This window comes from Mytilus galloprovincialis, chromosome 14 (assembly GCF_965363235.1).
Source record: "Mytilus galloprovincialis chromosome 14, xbMytGall1.hap1.1, whole genome shotgun sequence".
Taxonomy (NCBI): Eukaryota; Metazoa; Mollusca; class Bivalvia; order Mytilida; family Mytilidae; genus Mytilus; species Mytilus galloprovincialis.
Window position 1 is genome coordinate 22,036,046 of NC_134851.1, and position 20,477 is coordinate 22,056,522.

The 20,477-nt window shown below is 31.1% G+C and overlaps 2 protein-coding genes across 3 annotated transcripts in view; both read left to right on the forward strand.

Moving 5' to 3' along the window:
• The window catches only part of LOC143058068 (chitin synthase chs-2-like), a 31,555-nt gene extending 26,930 nt beyond the window's left edge, over window positions 1–4,625 (forward strand). For both annotated transcript variants that reach the window (XM_076231529.1, XM_076231530.1), the window contains exons 14-16: window positions 321–529; window positions 1,639–1,748; window positions 3,379–4,625. In XM_076231529.1, coding sequence (XP_076087644.1) covers window positions 321–529; window positions 1,639–1,748; window positions 3,379–4,391 — 1,332 coding nt within the window. In that variant the 3' untranslated portion in view covers window positions 4,392–4,625. The remainder of the gene's footprint in view (window positions 1–320; window positions 530–1,638; window positions 1,749–3,378) is intronic.
• Window positions 4,626–11,270: 6,645 nt separating this feature from the next.
• LOC143059503 (chitin synthase chs-2-like) overlaps window positions 11,271–20,477 on the forward strand; it is a 28,043-nt gene continuing 18,836 nt past the window's right edge. Inside the window, exons 1-3 of the mRNA XM_076233012.1 lie at window positions 11,271–11,323; window positions 18,701–18,807; window positions 19,227–19,659. Of these exons, the coding sequence (XP_076089127.1) occupies window positions 18,731–18,807; window positions 19,227–19,659 (510 nt within the window). The 5' untranslated portion in view covers window positions 11,271–11,323; window positions 18,701–18,730. The remainder of the gene's footprint in view (window positions 11,324–18,700; window positions 18,808–19,226; window positions 19,660–20,477) is intronic.

Here is a 20,477-nt window from a genome sequence, read left to right on the forward strand (position 1 = left end):
TGTACATACCAGATTTAAATTAACTAAATATACATCATGGCATAAATAAGAACATAAACCATATTGCTTTTTTTAAAATTAGAACATTGAAGTAATATCTTTTGAATGAAATCTTCGTTTGTTTCGTTTAGTTATTGCTAGTATCCCAAAAAAGGAAATAAGCTAAATCCTTATTGGATTTGGGTTTTTGATTTACCACCGATAATTTTGTTAATTCTAAAATTATGATATTTTCGCATTTTGAAAAAAAGTAATCTATATTCAACTTACAATAATTGTCACCATGTTCATAAATCTATGCATCTTAAATATCGTTGTAGGAATTCTTTTGCCTTATTCCTGGACTGTTATATTTTTTGGCCATACCGTCAATGTCAATGTTGATGTTTTTATATTCGCTTGGAAATCTTCATGTCACATCATGGGGTACAAGAGAAACAAAAACAGAGACAGTAAAAATAGAAAAACCAAAATCAAAGCCCGAAAAAGAGGAAACTGGTTATTTCTGCTCGCTGGGAAAGTTTGTCAGGTTATATACTTATTCATAATACTTTTTGCCTGTGAAATTATTGTCTGTTGGCAAACGTATTGAAACTACTTTTAAACTAGTGTTTTGCTCTGTAAAAGGTCATTTGAGCATAGTTTCGAAGCTTCCCACAAACAAAACCATTCAAAAAAAAATAAAATTGATGAACAACCAAACGAATCCGGGTTACATATATAATGATATACAATGAGCAATTCGAACCGAACAATATTTGATCAGATATTATATACGCATCAAAAAAAATCCTGTCAAAAGACTTAATAGTATCCATTCATGTTAATTTGGTAACTTTTTTGTCATTGACAAGGCCTGTTACAGAAATTATTTGTAAAGTTCGTTAACGTCCTTTGACATAAAAATCATTGACAATTTAAACTAATCCTCTAATACTTTATTTTACCGCGTGTATAGTTTGAAAAAAGGTTGTCATAGTAAATAATAGGACTGTTATCTATGTAATCGAACACATACATATAATTTCAAAACGATACAAAATACAACGTTTTGATTAAAAGAAAGCAAGCAAACAATTATATCAATTAAAACAAAGGGTGCACTAGTGTAATCTAGAAAGAGTAGGGTTTAAATCGACGTGTCGTAGAAATTACAAAAAATGTGATTAGTCACATTCTGTTCAAGATAGCGGAAACGCGATAGTAACAACGATGAGGGTAAGATATCCCTGGCCAAACGTGATATAGATATATGTACTCAACAACAGTCAACGATAGCATAACAATCATTATAATTAAACGGCTGCTTTAAAAGTTCTGTTTCTAAGTAGTGGATATGATAGAAAAATACGAAAAATTGCAGTTCAACACCTGCAGGTAATGGAAGATTTTCACCAAAATAATCACAAATAACAGCTGTTAAATAAAAGCGTAGGGATACAATGGGGTTATAAATAACCTCATGAATCGAAGTTAATCATACAACGCCATGTTAGGATAAAAGTAAAAACGAAAACAAAAACGAAAGACGACGATAATAAACACAAGTTCATCAAATTTACATTATTATTTTTTTTATCTAAATAATACGTGTATACCAAGTATGTCTAAATAATAGACAAGATGAATATTTTACAGTTGCTTATTCTGTCCTTCGAATGATTACACCAAGGATGAATTTTTGTATTCTAACTTGGTCAATGAAATGAAACGTATTGTACATAAAGAGGAGGGAACACAAAACAATGGTATGTATGCACAGAATCAAACAATGAAAACAAATAGACAAAAATTAAAAATTGCAAAAATGATATTGTCTGCTGTCGTTCAAGTAGAAAAATTACTACATAGACTATAATCAAACGGATAAAGTATAAAACCATTAAATAACTCAGGAATGTGTTCCGCTTAACCAGGGTTATTGAGGTGTACAACGTTGATTTCTGTTTTACGCAGGAATATTATATATACACCACCAACTTGAAATGTAAAATTGCATCTCAAAATCGTTCTTATTTTTGATAACATCTTCAAGAACAGAACGAAACTTTAGTTATAAGACAACTTTTATAAAGATATTTTGATAAAGAGGAAAATATGAAATTGTAAATCTTATATTGAGTTTAGAAAAATAATTAATCTTACATATTTGTTCGATTTTTTTTTTATAATTGTATATATCAAAGTATATTATGACATTTTCATTTTTATGCCCCACCTACGATAGTAGAGGGGCATTATGTTTTCTGGTCTGTGCCTCCGTTCGTCCGTCCGTCCGTCTGTGGTTCCGTTCGTCCGTCCAGGTTAAAGTTTTTGGTCAAGGTAGTTTTTGATGAAGCTGAAGTCCAATCAACTTGAAACTTAGTACACTTGTTGCTTATGAGATGATCTTTCTAATTTTAAAGCCAAATTAGACTTTTGACCCCAATTTCACGGTCCACTGAACATAGAAAATGAAAGTGGGAGTTTCAGGTTAAAGTTTTTGGTCACGGTAGTTTTTGATGAAGCTGAAGTCCAATCAACTTGAAACTTAGTACACTTGTTGCTTATGATATGATCTTTCTAATTTTAATGCCAAATTAGATAATTACCCAATTTCACGGTCCATGGAACATGGAAAAGGATAGTGCGAGTGGGGCATCCGTGTACTTTGGACACATTCTTGTTATACTTCATGTACTAATAAGTTGTGTATAAAAAAACAAACACATGGTATTTATTTAATTTTCTAAGAACATATTGTAACACGCTTCTTATCAACTTTCATTTCAAAAGTTTATCAGTTGGAATCACCTTCTATCCTCGAAAAAGTTGTTTCTTAAATAGTCTTTGCAGTAATTGGTAATTTTGAGAAACTTAATTTAGCTTGAAAAAACTCACAGTGACTTTTCATCATAGTTTAGGAAAAGCACGGTACAATCTTTATTTGTGGAAATAGTTATTGCTGATCTACTCTAAAAGTTTTATATTACGACATTATTTATTTGATAGTGATTTGTGGTATGAGAACAAGACGTTACGACAACATATTTATTTTTTTCATGTGGTGAACATTGTTATGTAGCTTTCAAAGCGGCTCTTCATGATGTGTTTGTATTACTGTGGTTCGATAATGCAAGGCCTATCGTGTACTCGACAACGTCTTTGAAAGAAAATTTGTGGCATACATTCAGTATCTGAATCAGAAATTCAAATGTTGTCTCATCAGTTTTCAGAAACTCATACCCTAGCTTTCTCTCTCTCTTTCTCTTACATATTTTTGTAACAGTGGACACTTTCAATATTTTGTTGTCGTCGCAACTATTTCTTCTGATTTTGACATCACTGAATAAGTTAAGTTAACAATTAATAAGCTATCATTTTTAAATTGATTTGCAGAAAGTGCAGCTACCAATAAAACCTCCAGTGTAAATAATGAAACGCAGGAAAATCTAAAATCTGACGACACAACAGTAAAAGTAAGCCTTGATGTTGATCAAGACATAGATGGGCTCGGAAAAACGGAGGATGACAATTTAATGGACGAAAAAAAGAAAACAAAAATTGATAAAAGTGCTAAACGGACAAATCTTGAAGATGTTTATTGTTTATGTGTCGATGAAGGTTTGCAGAAGATCAATAAAGATGAGTCCAAATTCTGGAGGAAACTGATAAAGAAGTATTTACAACCGTTTGATAAAAAGGAACCGCACATACAAGAACGAGAAAAAAGACTTGCCGGGGAACTAGTTGAATTACGTAACTCTGTTTGCCTGTTTGTTTATCTTTTGAATGGCATTCTCGTGACAGTAATGTTTGGATTGACACAAGTTAATACATTTAAAAGCTCATTAACTGCCGATTTTTCATGTGGTGGTAAAGATATTTCAGTAGTTCCAATAGCAATATTATTCAGTGCTGTATTTGGTATTCTTCTTTTAATACAGTTTTTGTGTATGCTCTACCATAGATTTTCTACGCTCGTTCATATCACAGCAAATACTGATTTGCGTAGTACTGAAGATGAACATATTACTGAAATAATGCAAAAAATTGCAGATATTGCTACAACACGAATGAAAGAAAAACAAGAAGTGCTATCAGATAAGAGTAAAATAGGCGTAGACATTAAAAGGTCTGTTCTCCAAACAGAAGAAAAGCAGTATAAGAATCTAAAAGATATGATGGATAAAAATAAAGAAAAATTAAAAGCAATTCAAGGATCCCTTTATTTAAAGCATCAGTCAATGAAAGAAAAATGGCAGTTATTTTTGAAGGAACCAAAGTTGAAAGAAATTGTTACGCAAGCTGTTGTTGCTAGCAAACTGCAAACTAAAGTACACCCAGAGTCCACAAATAAATCTCCTGAACCAAAACCTAATCAGGAAGTCGGTAGCGATTGCAATATTTAAACATAATTAATCTTACATGATGAAGCTAGTTATAGATTTTAGTTTCCAATGAAAAAATATGAGTTTTATATACACTGCTAAAGTGCATGTTTCGTGTGGTGTGTCTTGCACACATCTCTTTACTGTTTTGTTGTGTTTGATTATTTTTTTTTATTACTAATATCTATTTATTTATTTTACTAGAATAGCTATAATGTGTTGTAATAAGAGTAAATAAATTCATCATAGATACCATTACTAAATTTAGTATACACGCCAGACGCGCGTTTCGTCTACAAAAGACTCATTAGTGACGCTCGATTTCAAAAAAGTTAAAAAGGCCAAATAAAGTACGAAGTTGAAGAACATTGAGGACCAAAATTCCTAAAAGTGTTGCCAAATACAGCTAAGGTAATCTATGCCTGAAGTAGAAAAGCCTTAGTATTTCAAAAAATTCAAAAATTTGTAAATAGTAAATTTATAAATATAACCATATCAATGATAATTCATGTCAGCACAAAAAGTGCTGACTAAAAGATTGCTTTTATGTACTATATAGATTTGATATATGTCGACAGTTCATATGTTTCAATCCACATTTATTATGACGAAGTTATACTAATTATTTGAAAGGTGACGGTGTTCTCTAGTTTAACATATTATATGTATATTGATTAAATTAACTATTTTGAAACAATCAGCATCAAAAGACAAAGTGAGAAACAATTGCACTTTTGCGAGAGGTACTTTGTTTTATAATCAATGTGAGTTTGGCGTTATTTTTTTAAAAAATTTTTTTTTTATCAATTTGTTAATATTTTACTAAACAGTAGTACACAGAATATTTGTCATGCCATAGATAATATTTTTTTTAAATAAATAATTTGTTTATTTAAGTGTCACGTCTTGATTGCAATAAAAACAATTCATACACAATATACATAATAATAAAACAACAAATATCCAGTTAAAAACTGACTTACGAGACATTAGAAAAATTGATTAAGAGCTTGTCTCGTTCATTATTCGGGTCAATGTGATATCGGAATTTCTTTTCTCACACAGTTGAGTGTGGTAATTTCTGTGAGTGTTTCACAAAATGACTATGAGTTCATAAATACATAACGTAAATATCAGTATATATTACATATGGTTTGATTTTTCTTATTTCTTTTTGGTTTATTTGGTCATATGTTGAATTGTCCAATGTATATTTTCAAATTTTCCCCCATTGTTTCATATTGACTTAAAATAGTAACTCGGAGAGTCTATATAATTTCAAAAAATAGTAACGTCGAGTCAACGGCCGAGTTCACTTAAAACTCTACAATCGACTTCAGAGTTAAGAGATTATCACGTGAACACACAAGAGTTGATATTTGGAACAATTCTAAGTAACTCTGGGGTAAGGCCCTGACCAAGCATAAAAAATAAATATTCTCATTGGTTTGACGTCATTCAAGGGTTTCCCGAGTTTAACTCTGGCTCGGTGAGGCTAGGAACCAGGGTACGAGAGGTTAACTCGAGTGGTTCAAGTAAAATCGTTTTGTTAAAACCCGAGTAAGTAAAGTTAACTCGAGAGTTTCAAATGAACTCGGTCATAATGTCTTGAATTTGCCTTACTGCAGTGAAGTCAAGTGAAGATTAAGTCAGTTCTGCTGACAAACTACGGTTAGAACTGATTTGGACAGTTCTACCTAGAACAGTTTAGTTGTCTCATTGGCAATCAAACAAAATCTTCTTTTTTATTTTAGACAGTTCTACCCTAGAACTGATTCTGACAGTTTTACTTAGAACAGTTCCAGGGTAGAACTGTTCTAGGTAGAACTGTTCTAGGACAGGTTAGAACAGTTCTATGACAGATTATTCTGACAGTTCTAATGAGAGGTTAGAAGTGATCTCCACTGTATGTATGTCTATGGTTTCCCTGTACTAGGTGAACTATAAAACAAATACACAAAAAATGCATTGGATAAGAATTTCTAGAAGTGGTAGGAGTTGCGGCAGCTAATGAGACAACACTCCTTGCAAGTCCGAGCATAGATAGATCCATTTGGGGGTTGAGGGGGCCCCTTTTGTGGGAAAAATTTGGTTGATAATATAGGGAACACTGAAGCATGACTTGAGCAGCCCCTCTTTTTATGAAAAGGTCTGGTTCAGCCACTGCTGAGTACAATGTACTTTTTAAAGTTAATAATTACATATAGGTCAAAGTATGACCTTCAACACAGATAGCTTACAAGGAATAGCAAATTACCCAGGGCAGAAACAAATATATTGCTAGCTATACTTTTACTCGTCAAAATAATTATGACGACTTGAAATGTCAGAGAAAAAACACGCAAGGCCCAGTAGCTAATGGTACTGACATTTGGGTTGGGTCCCTAAAACTTGTATAAATCTGCACATCATAGTAATTATAATGGTATTTTTCACATTTCAGCAGGCCCAGTTGCAGATCCATATCTTTTATATATAAGTTATAGACTGCCTCCTCAAATCAAATGGTTCATACCTTAAAGTCATGACAGTCTGAGATATTTGAGAGAAAAATTCTGACTCAGATTTTTGCCTTAAACATAAATTCTGGCCAATTGAAAACAATAATCTTGTCCACTTTTTTGCTATTAGAAACAAAAATTTCCAACAGAATTATTTACCATCAAATGAACATAATGTATTAAAAACTGGCGTATTGTTGTGGGGGCCGGGGTTTGACTGGAATGTCTGTTTCGCCGAATTGATATATTGAAATCTTTTTTTCAAAACCAGACTGCAATCTGCCTGCTGGTTGTGGCCTTTATGTGTTCATTTTGTGGACTGTCATTAACGCAGTAAGCAAAATCTCGTAAAATACCACCATCGGGTTCGGTGCAATTCCGTCAAGCTTTGGTATAAATTTAGTAAACATCTCATTTCGTGAGTTTAGGGGCGAGCATTTTCACTCTCTTCCCATGTTATGCGGGCGGTTGAAAAAAAGATGCTACATTGCATATGAAATTATAATTGTTTTGAAATAAACATTGAACGACAAAATTCTTTTATATATCTATATGTGACTTACATTTTATGACGTCAAACACGCGAAGCAATGCATGTGGTTTTTAAATTTGATAGATTCTTTTTGTGCTTTATTGTCAAATATTTGTTTGTTTTGTGATTGTGACACAGTGATGACTGTTGTACCCATTTTTTGACTATTTACCTATTATGTCTGGTTTGTTCACGCATTGTTGTAAATATAAAGGAATTTGATGCGACTGTCATACAAGTAAGGGGTTTAGCGTTATGAAACCAGGTTCAACCCACAATTTTCTACATTTGAAAAGTCAGGAATGTGACAGTTGTTGTCCATTCGTTTGATTTGTTTTATCCTTATATTTTGCCATTTGATTAGGGGCTTTCCGTTTTGAATTTTCCTAGGTTTGTATTTTTGTGATTTTAATTTTTGGAACAATTATTCGGCAGGTTGTACACGTTATATTTTTTATAACTGATAATCATCACTGCTGTGAGGGAATTGTGATTAATAACAACAACTATTTCTAGTTAATACTGCATAATGACAATTACAAAGACGTTTAATGAAATATGACAAATAGTCAGGGACACTGGTCATCCCCGTTATCTGGTAAATGACGTCATAAAGGCGCACATTATTGATGCGATTTTAAAGTGAATGACGATATGTTCTATTGCAACCTCTTTGAACCTTGCAATTTTCCAAATGCATCTAGTTACAAAACGGGTTCCATTAAAAAAAAAACCGAAAAGACTTGCATAATCCGTATTCTTATTTCAATACACAACTGTGTTACAATGAATATGTTCATGTAAATAAGTCGTAAAGGAAACACTATCTATGGTAGCTTCAATTTTTATTGTGAGTGATAACCCTCCTGATAGCTTCGATTTCAACAATTTGACTCAACCAGGAAGTTCATGGTATATGAGAAAAATAGGTCGTTTCTATTTCCACCTTACTATTGTTTCACTTTCTTCAAACGCTAAATTGAACTGACGATGTGTCGGTTGCCTTTAAAAACAAGTAGTAAAAACATTAAACACCCGTCACGATTATTCTATTCACTATATTCAGTCCTGCCTTTTTTATCAGTTTAGTCTGACTTTTTTGTTTTACATTGTCATCCTGCATTTTTTAAGTAGACCTATGTCTTCAATACAGCGTACAAATCCCTGTTTAGACCACTTTCGACTTCGGTGCATTGGTATTGGAAACTTTTGTATTAGTCACCATCATTTGATTGTTTAGGGGCATCGCCGCTTACTTTTCAAAGAAAGAATCTTAGTTAAGTTTTTTTCTAAATTTAAATTTTAAAGCGCCAGCACCATTTAAAATCACTTTATTTTACATTTCTTTTGCATATGGCATTGCAAAAGCTAAATTAATCGGAAGGAACTTATATTTTCTTTTTAAAAGCAAAAGTAAAGAAGAAACCATATGTGTTTCGAAAAATTGTAACGTAATATAATGAAACACATAAAAGCACATGAAAGCATACTAGGCGACATCAAATCAGATAGAAACCATCAGGTTTTTTTATACATGTAGTTGTTTGTACTTCTTTCAAGAGAATCATCGACTATCAAAGAAAGAACTGATTTATAATACAAAATAAATGTTATAATATAGAAAACGAATCAACATAAATTAAACCAGATAAACATTTCGACAATTAGAGTCTCCTCAGTGATAGACGAGACCATTATATTTCGAAATACAAAATATAAAGTAAACTCCGAACTTTTGATGCAGTCACCCTTGAATATAATACATTTCCCGAGACCTACAATGGGTTCCTTGAAAAGACAAAGTCTTGTATTTTATTACCTTTAAACTGAGAATTTGACATTTAATCAAATTATCTTATAACTTTAATAGTATGTATACCTACCTTTTCTTAATTATATAAGCAAGAACACAATTAAATGTTCCTCAATAGTTTGGTGGATAAGTAACGTGACCTGAAACTTGTTGTTTTAAATTGAAATGATCTGATATTTTTGAAAACTTATGCATGCGTTAGCAATTTATATCTTGGACAACGACACATATATCGACGTTTGAAAAAAGGTTACTAAACATTCAATTATGTAATACAAATATCATGATCACTGCAAACAGTGATTTAGTTCAGAAGGTTTGTGCTGTGTCTTATACTTGACAATATATGTATGGAATGTTTATAAATCCACATGTAAGTTGACAATGTGCAGTAATTTATAATTGAGATATTATACATTCAATAGGAGATTTCGGACAAAGTTATATACATTTGTAGTTTGGAATAAAATGATGTCAATATGCAATTTCATTTTCACAAAAAACTGAATAAAGCTTTCAACTCTTCTAAAAACGTTACATCGAAAATATGATAAAGATTTATATGACTCATAAAGTATATACGCATACAATAATTGATAACAATTGTGCAGCCACAGTTTAGATGATGTGTTATAATACAAGTTGGTAGACTTTAAAAATAACAATGAATAGTTTTTAGTTTGTAAAGAAATATATATATATATAAAAAACAAACCATTTTATATTATTTGTCGCCATCAGGACCGTTTATAAAAGATAAAAATTGTACTGGCAATCAAGGTATTTGAAACTTGGAAACAATAAAAAAATGAAAACGTATATATAATCAAATATTGGTGTAAAACCTATTATGATACTTTTTACAAAAGTTTTTTTCTTTGTTCGATTGGATACGTTTTAACTTTAGACATTTTAAGTTTAGTTCGAAGGTCAACCTTTTTGTTTCGGACCTTAGCTATGAATTCATACGGTTTCAGATATAATAACGCCATATAATCTTTGCATTTTGGCATATGCCATAGGACAGTGAAAAAGTTGTACTGGAAGGAACTTTGTAAAGAAACATCCTTTTTTTTCTCATATTACAGTACTTAGAAAACATATATTTCTGAACATGTATTAAATAAATTACACAATGAAAGTGACATTTTGTAAACCGGAATAGCAATTTTTCTCGCTTTATCAAAGAAAAAGTAAACGACACCTTATGTAAGATATCATGAAGCACTTGCAATGCTATGTTGCTTTAATAGTTGACATCATTGGCAATAAACATCATATATAATCAGATAGAAACTAGGCGTTACTTTATAGTTGTTTGTGCTTCTTTCAAGATCACCAGAAAAAAAAAGAAAAGAAAAAAGACACTGGTTAACATAAAAAAAATAGGTAATAATATAATTAACAAATCCACATTCATTAACCACGATGTTCATTTCAACAGTTATAGTCGCCTCAGTGATGTAGGATTTCAAACTAACTGGAATAACTATAAGGGAGACGGATTTATATAAGTTTGTCTTGTTTGCGAATCCTAGTATATATATTGTATAATTTTATTTTGCCCACCTTTGAATTAAAATATTGTTTAAACTAAACTTATTGAAATCCAGAACATTAACACTATTTCGAAGATTTAACCTTCGTTAAATGCACTTGAAAAAGAATGTACAACAAAGTAAATATGAATGACAAAAACAACAAATACCCATCTTAAAATATTATCAAGTTAAAGGTTTATCGATTTTAAACTAAGTGCTAAATCAATTTTATGCACATGTTCTCGGATTATTTTCATTTAAATATCGCAGCGATTAAAAAAAAAATTCGAAGCTTTACATTAAACAAATAACAATGCATATTGAAGAGTTACTAATCGAATTTAAATACAGACACCCGTACATACAGTGATTTTTTCAAGACCTATACTGAGTTCTTTGAAAATCCAAAGTCTTGTATATTATAACCTTTAAACTTGGAATTGATATCCAATCAAATTCTACTATATTGTAATAAAATGTATATCTCCTTTTTTTTTTATAAGTGAAGACAATAAAATTTTCCACTATAGCCAAGTGGATAAATGACGTGATAGAGTACTTGGTATGTAAGTTGAACCGATTTATTATTATTGAAATTTTGTTGCGTGCGTAAACAATTTATATTTTGGACAGCGAAGAATAATTCGCCGCTTGAAACATGCTAACAATGCATTCAATTATGTAATGCAAATACTAAGGATCACCGTAAAAAGTGATTTATTATACGATGTTGTTCAGTATCTTATACTTTAGCAATATATTCATGGAGTATTGATTAATCCAAGTTGACAATTTGAGGTAATTACATTTTAATGATAATTTCCTTATTCTCATAAAACTGACACAACCACTCGATACTTCTACAACCGTTTTTATATAGTATTCAACGGAACACGTTATTTTCTATTTCTGAAACCTGAAAATGAAGATTGAAAAAATTGCATGTTCAAAATTATTTTTGAAACTAATTTATAAAAAAGAAGTAATTAGTTGTCATGTGCAATCTTGTGAGTATTTAAAAGTAGTAATATATATTGAGAAACGCTATTTAAGTATCCACTTACTGAATTCACAAACATTCGTATCCCGAAAAATGGAAAACATTTCTCTTTTTATTAATATAATGCTTTTCGGTCAGATAATAGAGAAATTCTACAGACTAAACCTCCACAATAAAGGATCATGCAAACACTGAAAATACATGAAGTGTGATTGCATTCATTTGATATGTTTGAGCTTTGTGATATTTCCATTTGATGATGGACTTTGCGTTACGAATTTTCCTAGACGTTCGATAATTTTATTATTTTACATTTTACACTCATCGATGTAAACTATGTTTGTAGTAATTCACTTGACTAATATACATAAACACAATTTGCGCGAGGCATGAGTTGTTGAAAACAATTATTTCTCTTTTATCTAAAATTGTTCCCGCACCCGGAGGCGTCCTTCAACTTGCCCCTAAACAAATATATACTAGTTCAGTGATAATGAACGCCATACTAATTTCCAAATTGTACACAAGAAACTAAAATTAAAATAATACAAGACTAACAAAGGCCAGAGTCTCCTGACTTGGGACAGGCACAAAAATGCGGCGGGGTTAAACATGTTTGTGAGATATCAACCCTCCCCCTATACCTCTAGCCAATGTAGAAAAGTAAACGCATAACAATACGCACATTAAAATTCAGTTCAAGAGAAGTCCGAGTCTGATGTCAGAAGATGTAACCAAAGAAAATAAACAAAATGACAATAATACATAAATAACAACAGACTACTAGCAGTTAATTGACATGCCAGCTCCAGACTTCAATTAAACTGACAGAAAGATTATGATTTCATAATATGAACATCAGGCACAATCCTTCCCGTTAGGGGTTTAGTATCATACCATCATAACATAACCCGTGTCAGTTAAGTTTTTTCGACAGATTTGCATAGGTCGTTCATATGTTGTACTGTCACACCTCATGTGTCTGTCACAAGTCAGGTTTTATTATTTGATGGCTGACCTTTGTTGCTGCAATTCATTTTTATTAGATAATCTTTAGACTAATGGTTTGCGGAACTATTATATATTTGATAAAAAAAAAAGATTTATTTTAAGTTTAAGGTACTAATAAACATTATAAAACGCTACTGTATATTTTTTTGCAAGATTGCAATTTAACATTTAATTGTCAGCGTTTATCTCGGTTTATTTGATGGACCATAATGTATAAACATTTCCGATGACATTCCAACAAAAGACAGTCAATGACATATACAAAATTTGAAGATAATAACGATCTATCAGGTTCAATTGTATCAACCATCTATATTTATAAACAAGTAACTGTTTACTTAAAAGACCATTGAAAATCATTTAGCATACCAATGAATTATGTGGATATCGTTTGTCCTGCATATGTTACAGTGATCTTAGATATTATATATCAAATTAAGAAGGTTAGCAACCAGAACACGGTAGTACATCGATTTTTTTTCTACAATCGAATAAGAAATATGTACTTAGTTGAATATTTAAATTAGTGGTTCATCTGTATTCATGCACAAAATCCACGAAAATTGGGAACACATAAAAAAGCAAAATGAACCCTCGTTACTTCAAATTGATTTTGAACATATAATGGACTTCGATATATGATTTACACACAATTGTCATATAAAAGATCAAAGATTAAAATACACGTCACTATGATAAATTGAGATAAGTTTACGTGATGTTTTAGTCAATATATTGTGTGACCACCCTGAGCAATTTACATTGTTGCAGTGTAGTTTTCTTTAAAGAAGAGGGACGAAAGATACCAAAGGGACAGTCAAACTCATAAATCTAAAACAAACTGACAACACCATGGCTAAAAATGAAAAAAGACAAAGAAAAAACAACAGCACACATGACACAACATAGAAACTAAAGAATAAACAACACGAACCCCACCAAAAAACTAGGGGTGATCTCAGGTGCTCCAAAAGGGTAAGCAAATCCTGATCAACATGTGGCACCCGTCGTGTTGCTTATGTGATAACAAATCCGGTAAATAGTCTAATTCGGTAGGTCACATTCATGAAAGGGATTATTAACTATCACTGATATCATTGCTAGTGTACTATTAAACTAGTCCATGATCGTATCATCAGCTCAGTAATCAATAGTAAGTAGCTGTTAGCTATACATTTTTGGTATGATAACTTACAATACAACATTCGCCCGTTTACAAATGTTTTTATGATTAATTAGATAAAAGAAGATGTGGTATGAGTGCAAATGAGACAACTGTCAATCCCAGTTGTCTCATTGGCACTCACATATTAAGCAATCAAATATTAAGCATATATTAAGAAAAATAGTTACTCACTAAATCACCATAATTGTTAAGCATTGATTTCAAATGTTTAGGGTAGAATGTACATGTTTAAAGTAAATCCCGGAAAGCGCTTCAGATGAACAAAATGTATAATGTTATTTTCATTGACAAATTGGTCTTATGCTTGACAATGGGGTTGGCATTTGCGAATGTGGTTAGCATTTACGAATGCGGATATAAAGTTCTTTCTCAAGATATTCTATTGGATTTAAATCAAGTAACGTAAAGGGTAAGGGCAAAACACAAATGCGTTCCGAGTTACCAAATCCATTGCTCCCTATTGCTGTCGTCGAATAATAGGTTTTAGTCTATTAAGGATCTTTAGAATTGTAGTTGCTAAAATGTCTTTTTTCATCCGAAATATACAAACCTGTCAATTAGCACGCTATTTTCTATAAATGTTCCCTGTAACGATATGTTTTATTTAGTTATAGTTAGATATCATATGTTAGACGTATAGCCTTGAAATACAAAAACAACCCGCATTGGTCTAATATGTAGCATACAATTCACAGCAAAATTAAATAAACGAGTGTTGAATAATGAAATTTGAGTTAATAAAGGGTATTTAAAATCTGATAAATGAACTGTGCAGTTATCATACACCTACAATGATGATATGTTTCAAGTAGTACATGTAAATATGTTAACTAGATTTGTGAATGCCACTCACATATTACTTGTTGAAGTTGTCGTTAGTGGTAGATATAAAAAAAAAATGTATTGATTTTTTAAAAGCAAATTGACTTAACCAATGCATTTTATTATGAGCTTTCTCAAAACTGAAATTATTTAAAACTTTTGTCTTCGTCAAAAAAATTGTATTTATAGAACTCGTATTGTGTAAATGTATTATGTCGTATTTTTCTTAAAGCATTTATTTTTGTATTGTATATTTCTAAGCTTCACATGCAATAAAGAACATATTTTTGTCAAAATTAAAAAGAAGATAATGATTCCATTTCCTTTTCATTAATTGTGTGAGCTAGTGTATAATTTCTAACATATTGTTAAACCTTTTTTAAGAATACATGAAAACAATTTGTATTCACTTTAGGAAATTGAATTTAACATTGATTCCAAAATATTTTGACATATATTGAAATATATCCTTGCTCTTTTAAATTTTGTTTAAACCAAGAGAGAGTACACTTTTACTGACACTCCCTCAGAATGTAAATACATGGAATAGTTTGAAATTCTACGCACTTAAAAAAGAAAGAAAACAACACGATATACATTTAAAGCGTTCAATGCGCTTTTCTGGATTTACCTTCATCAGGAACGCAGAAAGCCGAAAATTTAAAAGCCATTGATGTATAAAGACCGAATACGTCGGACAGCTATAAACCAAAAAGGACTTGAAAATAGCCGAATCTATCTAAGGCCGACTTTGCCTGACGAAGTCGAAACCTTAGTTGCTGTATAATTTTCAAAATTTAAATACGGGCAGTTTTAGATAATTTGTTACAAATCAATCAGTACCGGAATTCTAATACCTTGTTGATGATACTGCAAAGTTTACAGTAATACACGACAGGTTGTGGAAAATTATTTTTTTTCTAAATTTTGTTTTTGTTTTTTGTTTTGTTTTATAAAAATCAACTTTAAAGAAGTTATAGTAAACAAATAAAGAAAACTACAAGGGACATTCAAAACGAAAAGTCCAATATAAAATGGCTAAATCAACAACTCAAACAGTTCAAACGGATGGAAGACATCTGTCATCTTCCCTACTTTATGGCCAGCTATTCCTACCATTTGTATGACAGACGTGCACAATTCCAATATATTCACATCAATGTGTATAAACATACTTTGCTTGAGTTAGAGATTTCAGGAATAATATTATTTACGGTATTTGCTGTTACTTGTCTTCATTTGTACAAACCAATTTGAAGAACCCGTATACATCTAAGGCAATTTTTAGGTAAGTTTCCTTAAAATGTCTCCTGATTTGAATTGAGTTTTCTGATATAAAGCAAATCTCTAAAACTTTTGAGAAACCGAGCATACTATTTTTGCGCAGAAATAATATGTCTGCTTGTTAGATGACAAAAGAAACCATAAAATGATGAAAAAAGATTCCATTATACAGGATATTCGATATATACTAAGTATTCGAATTTCAAGGTGTTTTGATTATGACTTGGCAAATAAAAAAAGGAATAGGTAAAATAATGAATAAAACAATAAAAAACCACACCATTAGCATAATATTTGATAAAAATAATCCTTACGCAGCAAATTCTCCATTTAAAAAAAAACAATCTCAAAGATTTTAATCAATAATATTTTAATCGTACAGATTGTACAACCATGTTAACACGTTTGATGAACATCATGACATAATATCTATAAGATTTATTCGGCGGGAGGTATATGTCTAAATGTCAAAATGGCGTGAAATTTAAAAATCACTAATAAAAGTCTTTATCTAAGTTATATTAATATGTAGATATCTGTTGTGCTATGGTAAAGTAAATACAAATTAATATAGACATGCCGTTATTTGCAGCCTAAAGCGGGAATGCCATTTTTCACTGATCCTCCTTAGCATTTGCAAAACTTTATCATTATGATTTTCCGTACGAGCAACAATGTTGGTTTGAAGACGGGTCAAGTTTATTCGTTCATCAGAATTTACAGACCAATTGTACCAAGTCAGGAATATGGCCATTGTTATATTATAGTTCGTTACTGTGTGTGTTACATTTTACCGTTGTGTCGTTTGTTTTCTCTTATATTTGAGTGTGAATTCACATTACTATAAGACGTGTCACGGTACTTTTCTATCCCAAATTCATGTATTTGGTTTTGATGTTATATTTGTTATTCTCATTGGATTTTGTCTTATGCTAAGTCCGTTTCTGTGTGTGTTACATTTTAATGTTGTGTCGTTGTTCTCCTCTTATATTTAATACGTTTCCCTCAGTTTTAGTTTGTTATCCCGATTTTGTTTTTTGTCAATCCATTTACGAGTTTTGAACAGCAGTATACTACTGTTGTCTTTATTCATATGTCCCAATTAGTCCGATTATTTATTAATACGTATTAAAAAATAAATGGAAAAAACCCAAGGGAAATGTCGCACAGCCAGCAAATTCAACCAAAGATCAGGAAACAGCCCAAAGCCACCAATGTGTCTTCAGGCGGGTTTCGATGGTCCTCTAAGCAACAATGTGTACTACTTAAGTTTAAATAGACGTCACACTAATCTTCGAAACATGAATGAACAAGATTGAAAAAGAAAAGAACTGATTCACATTAAAGGGATTTATTGTTATTCGAGAATATTCAATCGAGTGCAAAGTGTCTGATTGCTTGAGTTTCATGCAGACTTATATATCCCATATTGCGTTGTGAAAATAAATGAATTAACGCTGCATGACTTAACGTACGTTAAACGTTTTGCCTCTTTCTAAAGTTTGGATTTGTTTCAGGCAGATATCTAATTGCATTGCTTACATACGAGAACATGATTATAATATGATTATAATATGGCGTGCTTCTTTCGCTTAGTAAACAACATATAAACTTCTTTATATATCTTTACTAAGCGCAGACCTATATATATACATAATAATGGTTGTTAAAAAATACCCCCCCACGTAAATCCACAGGTATCGTTCCAAATGTACAAATACTATGTCGTTTTTGCTGTGTTAAAAATTACAACTTAAAAAACCTTACAGAACCACATTTATATTATAACTAAAGAATATATGCATTACAAATCGGTAAAAAAAATGTAAAAAGTTAAAAAAAAAAAAAAAAAATCTCAAAAATCCATTTATGTTTTTAGCGCAATTACATCATTTCAAAATGATAGAATTGTTAAATAAATGAGGAAAAGATTGCTTTCAGTCAATGCTTTGAGAATATGAAAGGAAGCTAAACAAAATGATAGAATTGTTAAATAAATGAGGAAAAGATTGCTTTCAGTCAATGCTTTGAGAATATAAAAAGAAAAGATATGGTCACCGTGCGTTTTTACCGGCTAAGATACAAAAAAGGAAAATTCCATGAAGAATCCTTCAGAAAATGCACAGTTTTAGAGTTACCTAACCTGAAAAAGCCATTTTTTTTTAAAACAACCGAAAATAATCAACACTTGTAAACATATTAATATTTATAAGTTATATTCTTATAAATTGGTTCTTTAAAATGATAATTCACATTAAATATCTGCATTCCTGCACTGCATGCATTGCTTACATACGAGAAACATAATTATGATATGGCGTGCTTCTTTCGCTTAGTAAACAACATTGAATAAACTCTTCATTGATACCATGATCTTATATTTGCACCAGATGTGCGTGTCATCTTCAAAAGTCTTATCATTGACGCCTGAATAAAAAAAGTTATAAATTCCAAATAAAGTGAAAAGTTGAAGAGAGTTAAATTCGGTTTAAAAAAAAGAGAAAATGCTAATAGCACGCTTTTCAAGTTGTTTAAAAATATATGCCATATTGCGTTGTATTTGTAATTGTGAATTATTTTTGTGTTTCTATAGCAACAATTTGTTATTCGCAATTTACCACTGATACACTTTGTTTTCAGTTTTAATACGATTTTGTTGATGTGTTAAGAATGGCAGAAAAACCGGAAGGAAGTAAAACGTTTTCACGAATAGCCAACCCCCTGGTTATAGAACAGTATCAAACGGAGTAAGTTAAAATACATTTTAATTTTTCTAAGCATGTTGTAACTGTATACATGTATGCCATGATAACGAACAATACTAATCATTGTACTATGACATTTTAATTCTGTTTTGTCATCAATAAGGAGGTCATGTAATCCTTATTATAACTTGATCGATATTTCAACTCTTTTAGACTTGACATTGATCATGAAAAAAATACATATACAAGAAAAATAAAATACGAAGTAAAACATTGAATGATTTTTACCAACAGATTATCAAAGATAGCCAAACACATTAAGGCAATGAAAACAAATACAATCATACAATCAGTTACAAAAGTAGTGTCTTTTAAAAGGTCATATCAACAACTGACCGGGTTATTTTTTTATTTTAAATCTTTAATTAAGTCGTCAAAAGCTATTCTTTTTATTTTTACAGAAATGTTGAAATCAAAGAAAATGAAGATAATGAAGAACACGAAGAACGTACAAAGGAATATGATAGCAACCTGAAACTAAAGCCGGAAAAGATTTTAAAAATTGCCTTTGCAATATTCCTTTTCATTATTGCTTTTGCAAGTGCATTTATTGGACGAATAACATTGCATATCCTTATATGGCACATCAATCCACCGATGGAAACTCCAATCTCAGTTATAAATACTCTCGGAGGTCTTCTCGAGCCAAACTGTACCATATGCATGAACGAAACATCGTGCACGAGTAAAAGGAATTCTACTGCAGTTGACGAATCATGGATATGGGGACTTTTTTTGGTTATAATCGCGCCATATTGCTTTACCTTTATGTCGACTTTTTTTAGAATCTGCTTTAAATCCAATAAAAAATTAAACTGGAAAGTTCTTGTTGCAGTAAGTTTAAATAAGAATTTTTTTACTACTATATATGTCATATTATGTCATACTGGGAATATACAATGTAGTATTTTATTGCGAAGGAATTACTTTGATATAAAAATACTTTATAAAGATGTCTTTGTGGTACAAAAGAAAACAAAACAAATATTCGGATATTGTATACGCTATTCAAATAAATGGAGTATACTGTTTAGTAATTGTCGGAATTAGAAGTTATACAATTTATGATTTCAGAGTCGTTCGACCTTTTGTTATTAATAGCAATATGGCTTTATCTACAATTTTATCAGTCCATGACTGTTAAAGTACTAGTAACACACGAGCAAATGCGAATCCATTTACACTAGGGCCTGCGAGATTGACGTTGTTGTACAAAATGTCAAGAATATGTCAAAGTACATAGCATCTCGGTTCATCCACCGTGCAATATTATACTCATTTTTTACTGTTTTACTTATCAACTCTGTACATAAATATTCAGCATTGTCAAAGGAAATTTTTTTGCATATAGAAATCAACATACAGATAGTTACTTTCTATAAAGACACATTAACCCCGCCACATTCTGTATGTATGTGCATTTCCCAAGTCAGGAGCCTGTAATTCGATCGTTGTCGTTTGATTTTGTGTCACACATATTTGTTTTTCGTTCATTTTTTGTACCTATATTAGGCCGTTTGTTTTCTCGTTTGAAGTGTTTTACATTATCATTTTGGTGCCTTTTAAAGCTGACTAATGGATACTATAATGACTTTGTTGAAACATACTTGAATTATGACATAGGATACATTGCATATGTTATGGTTACAATC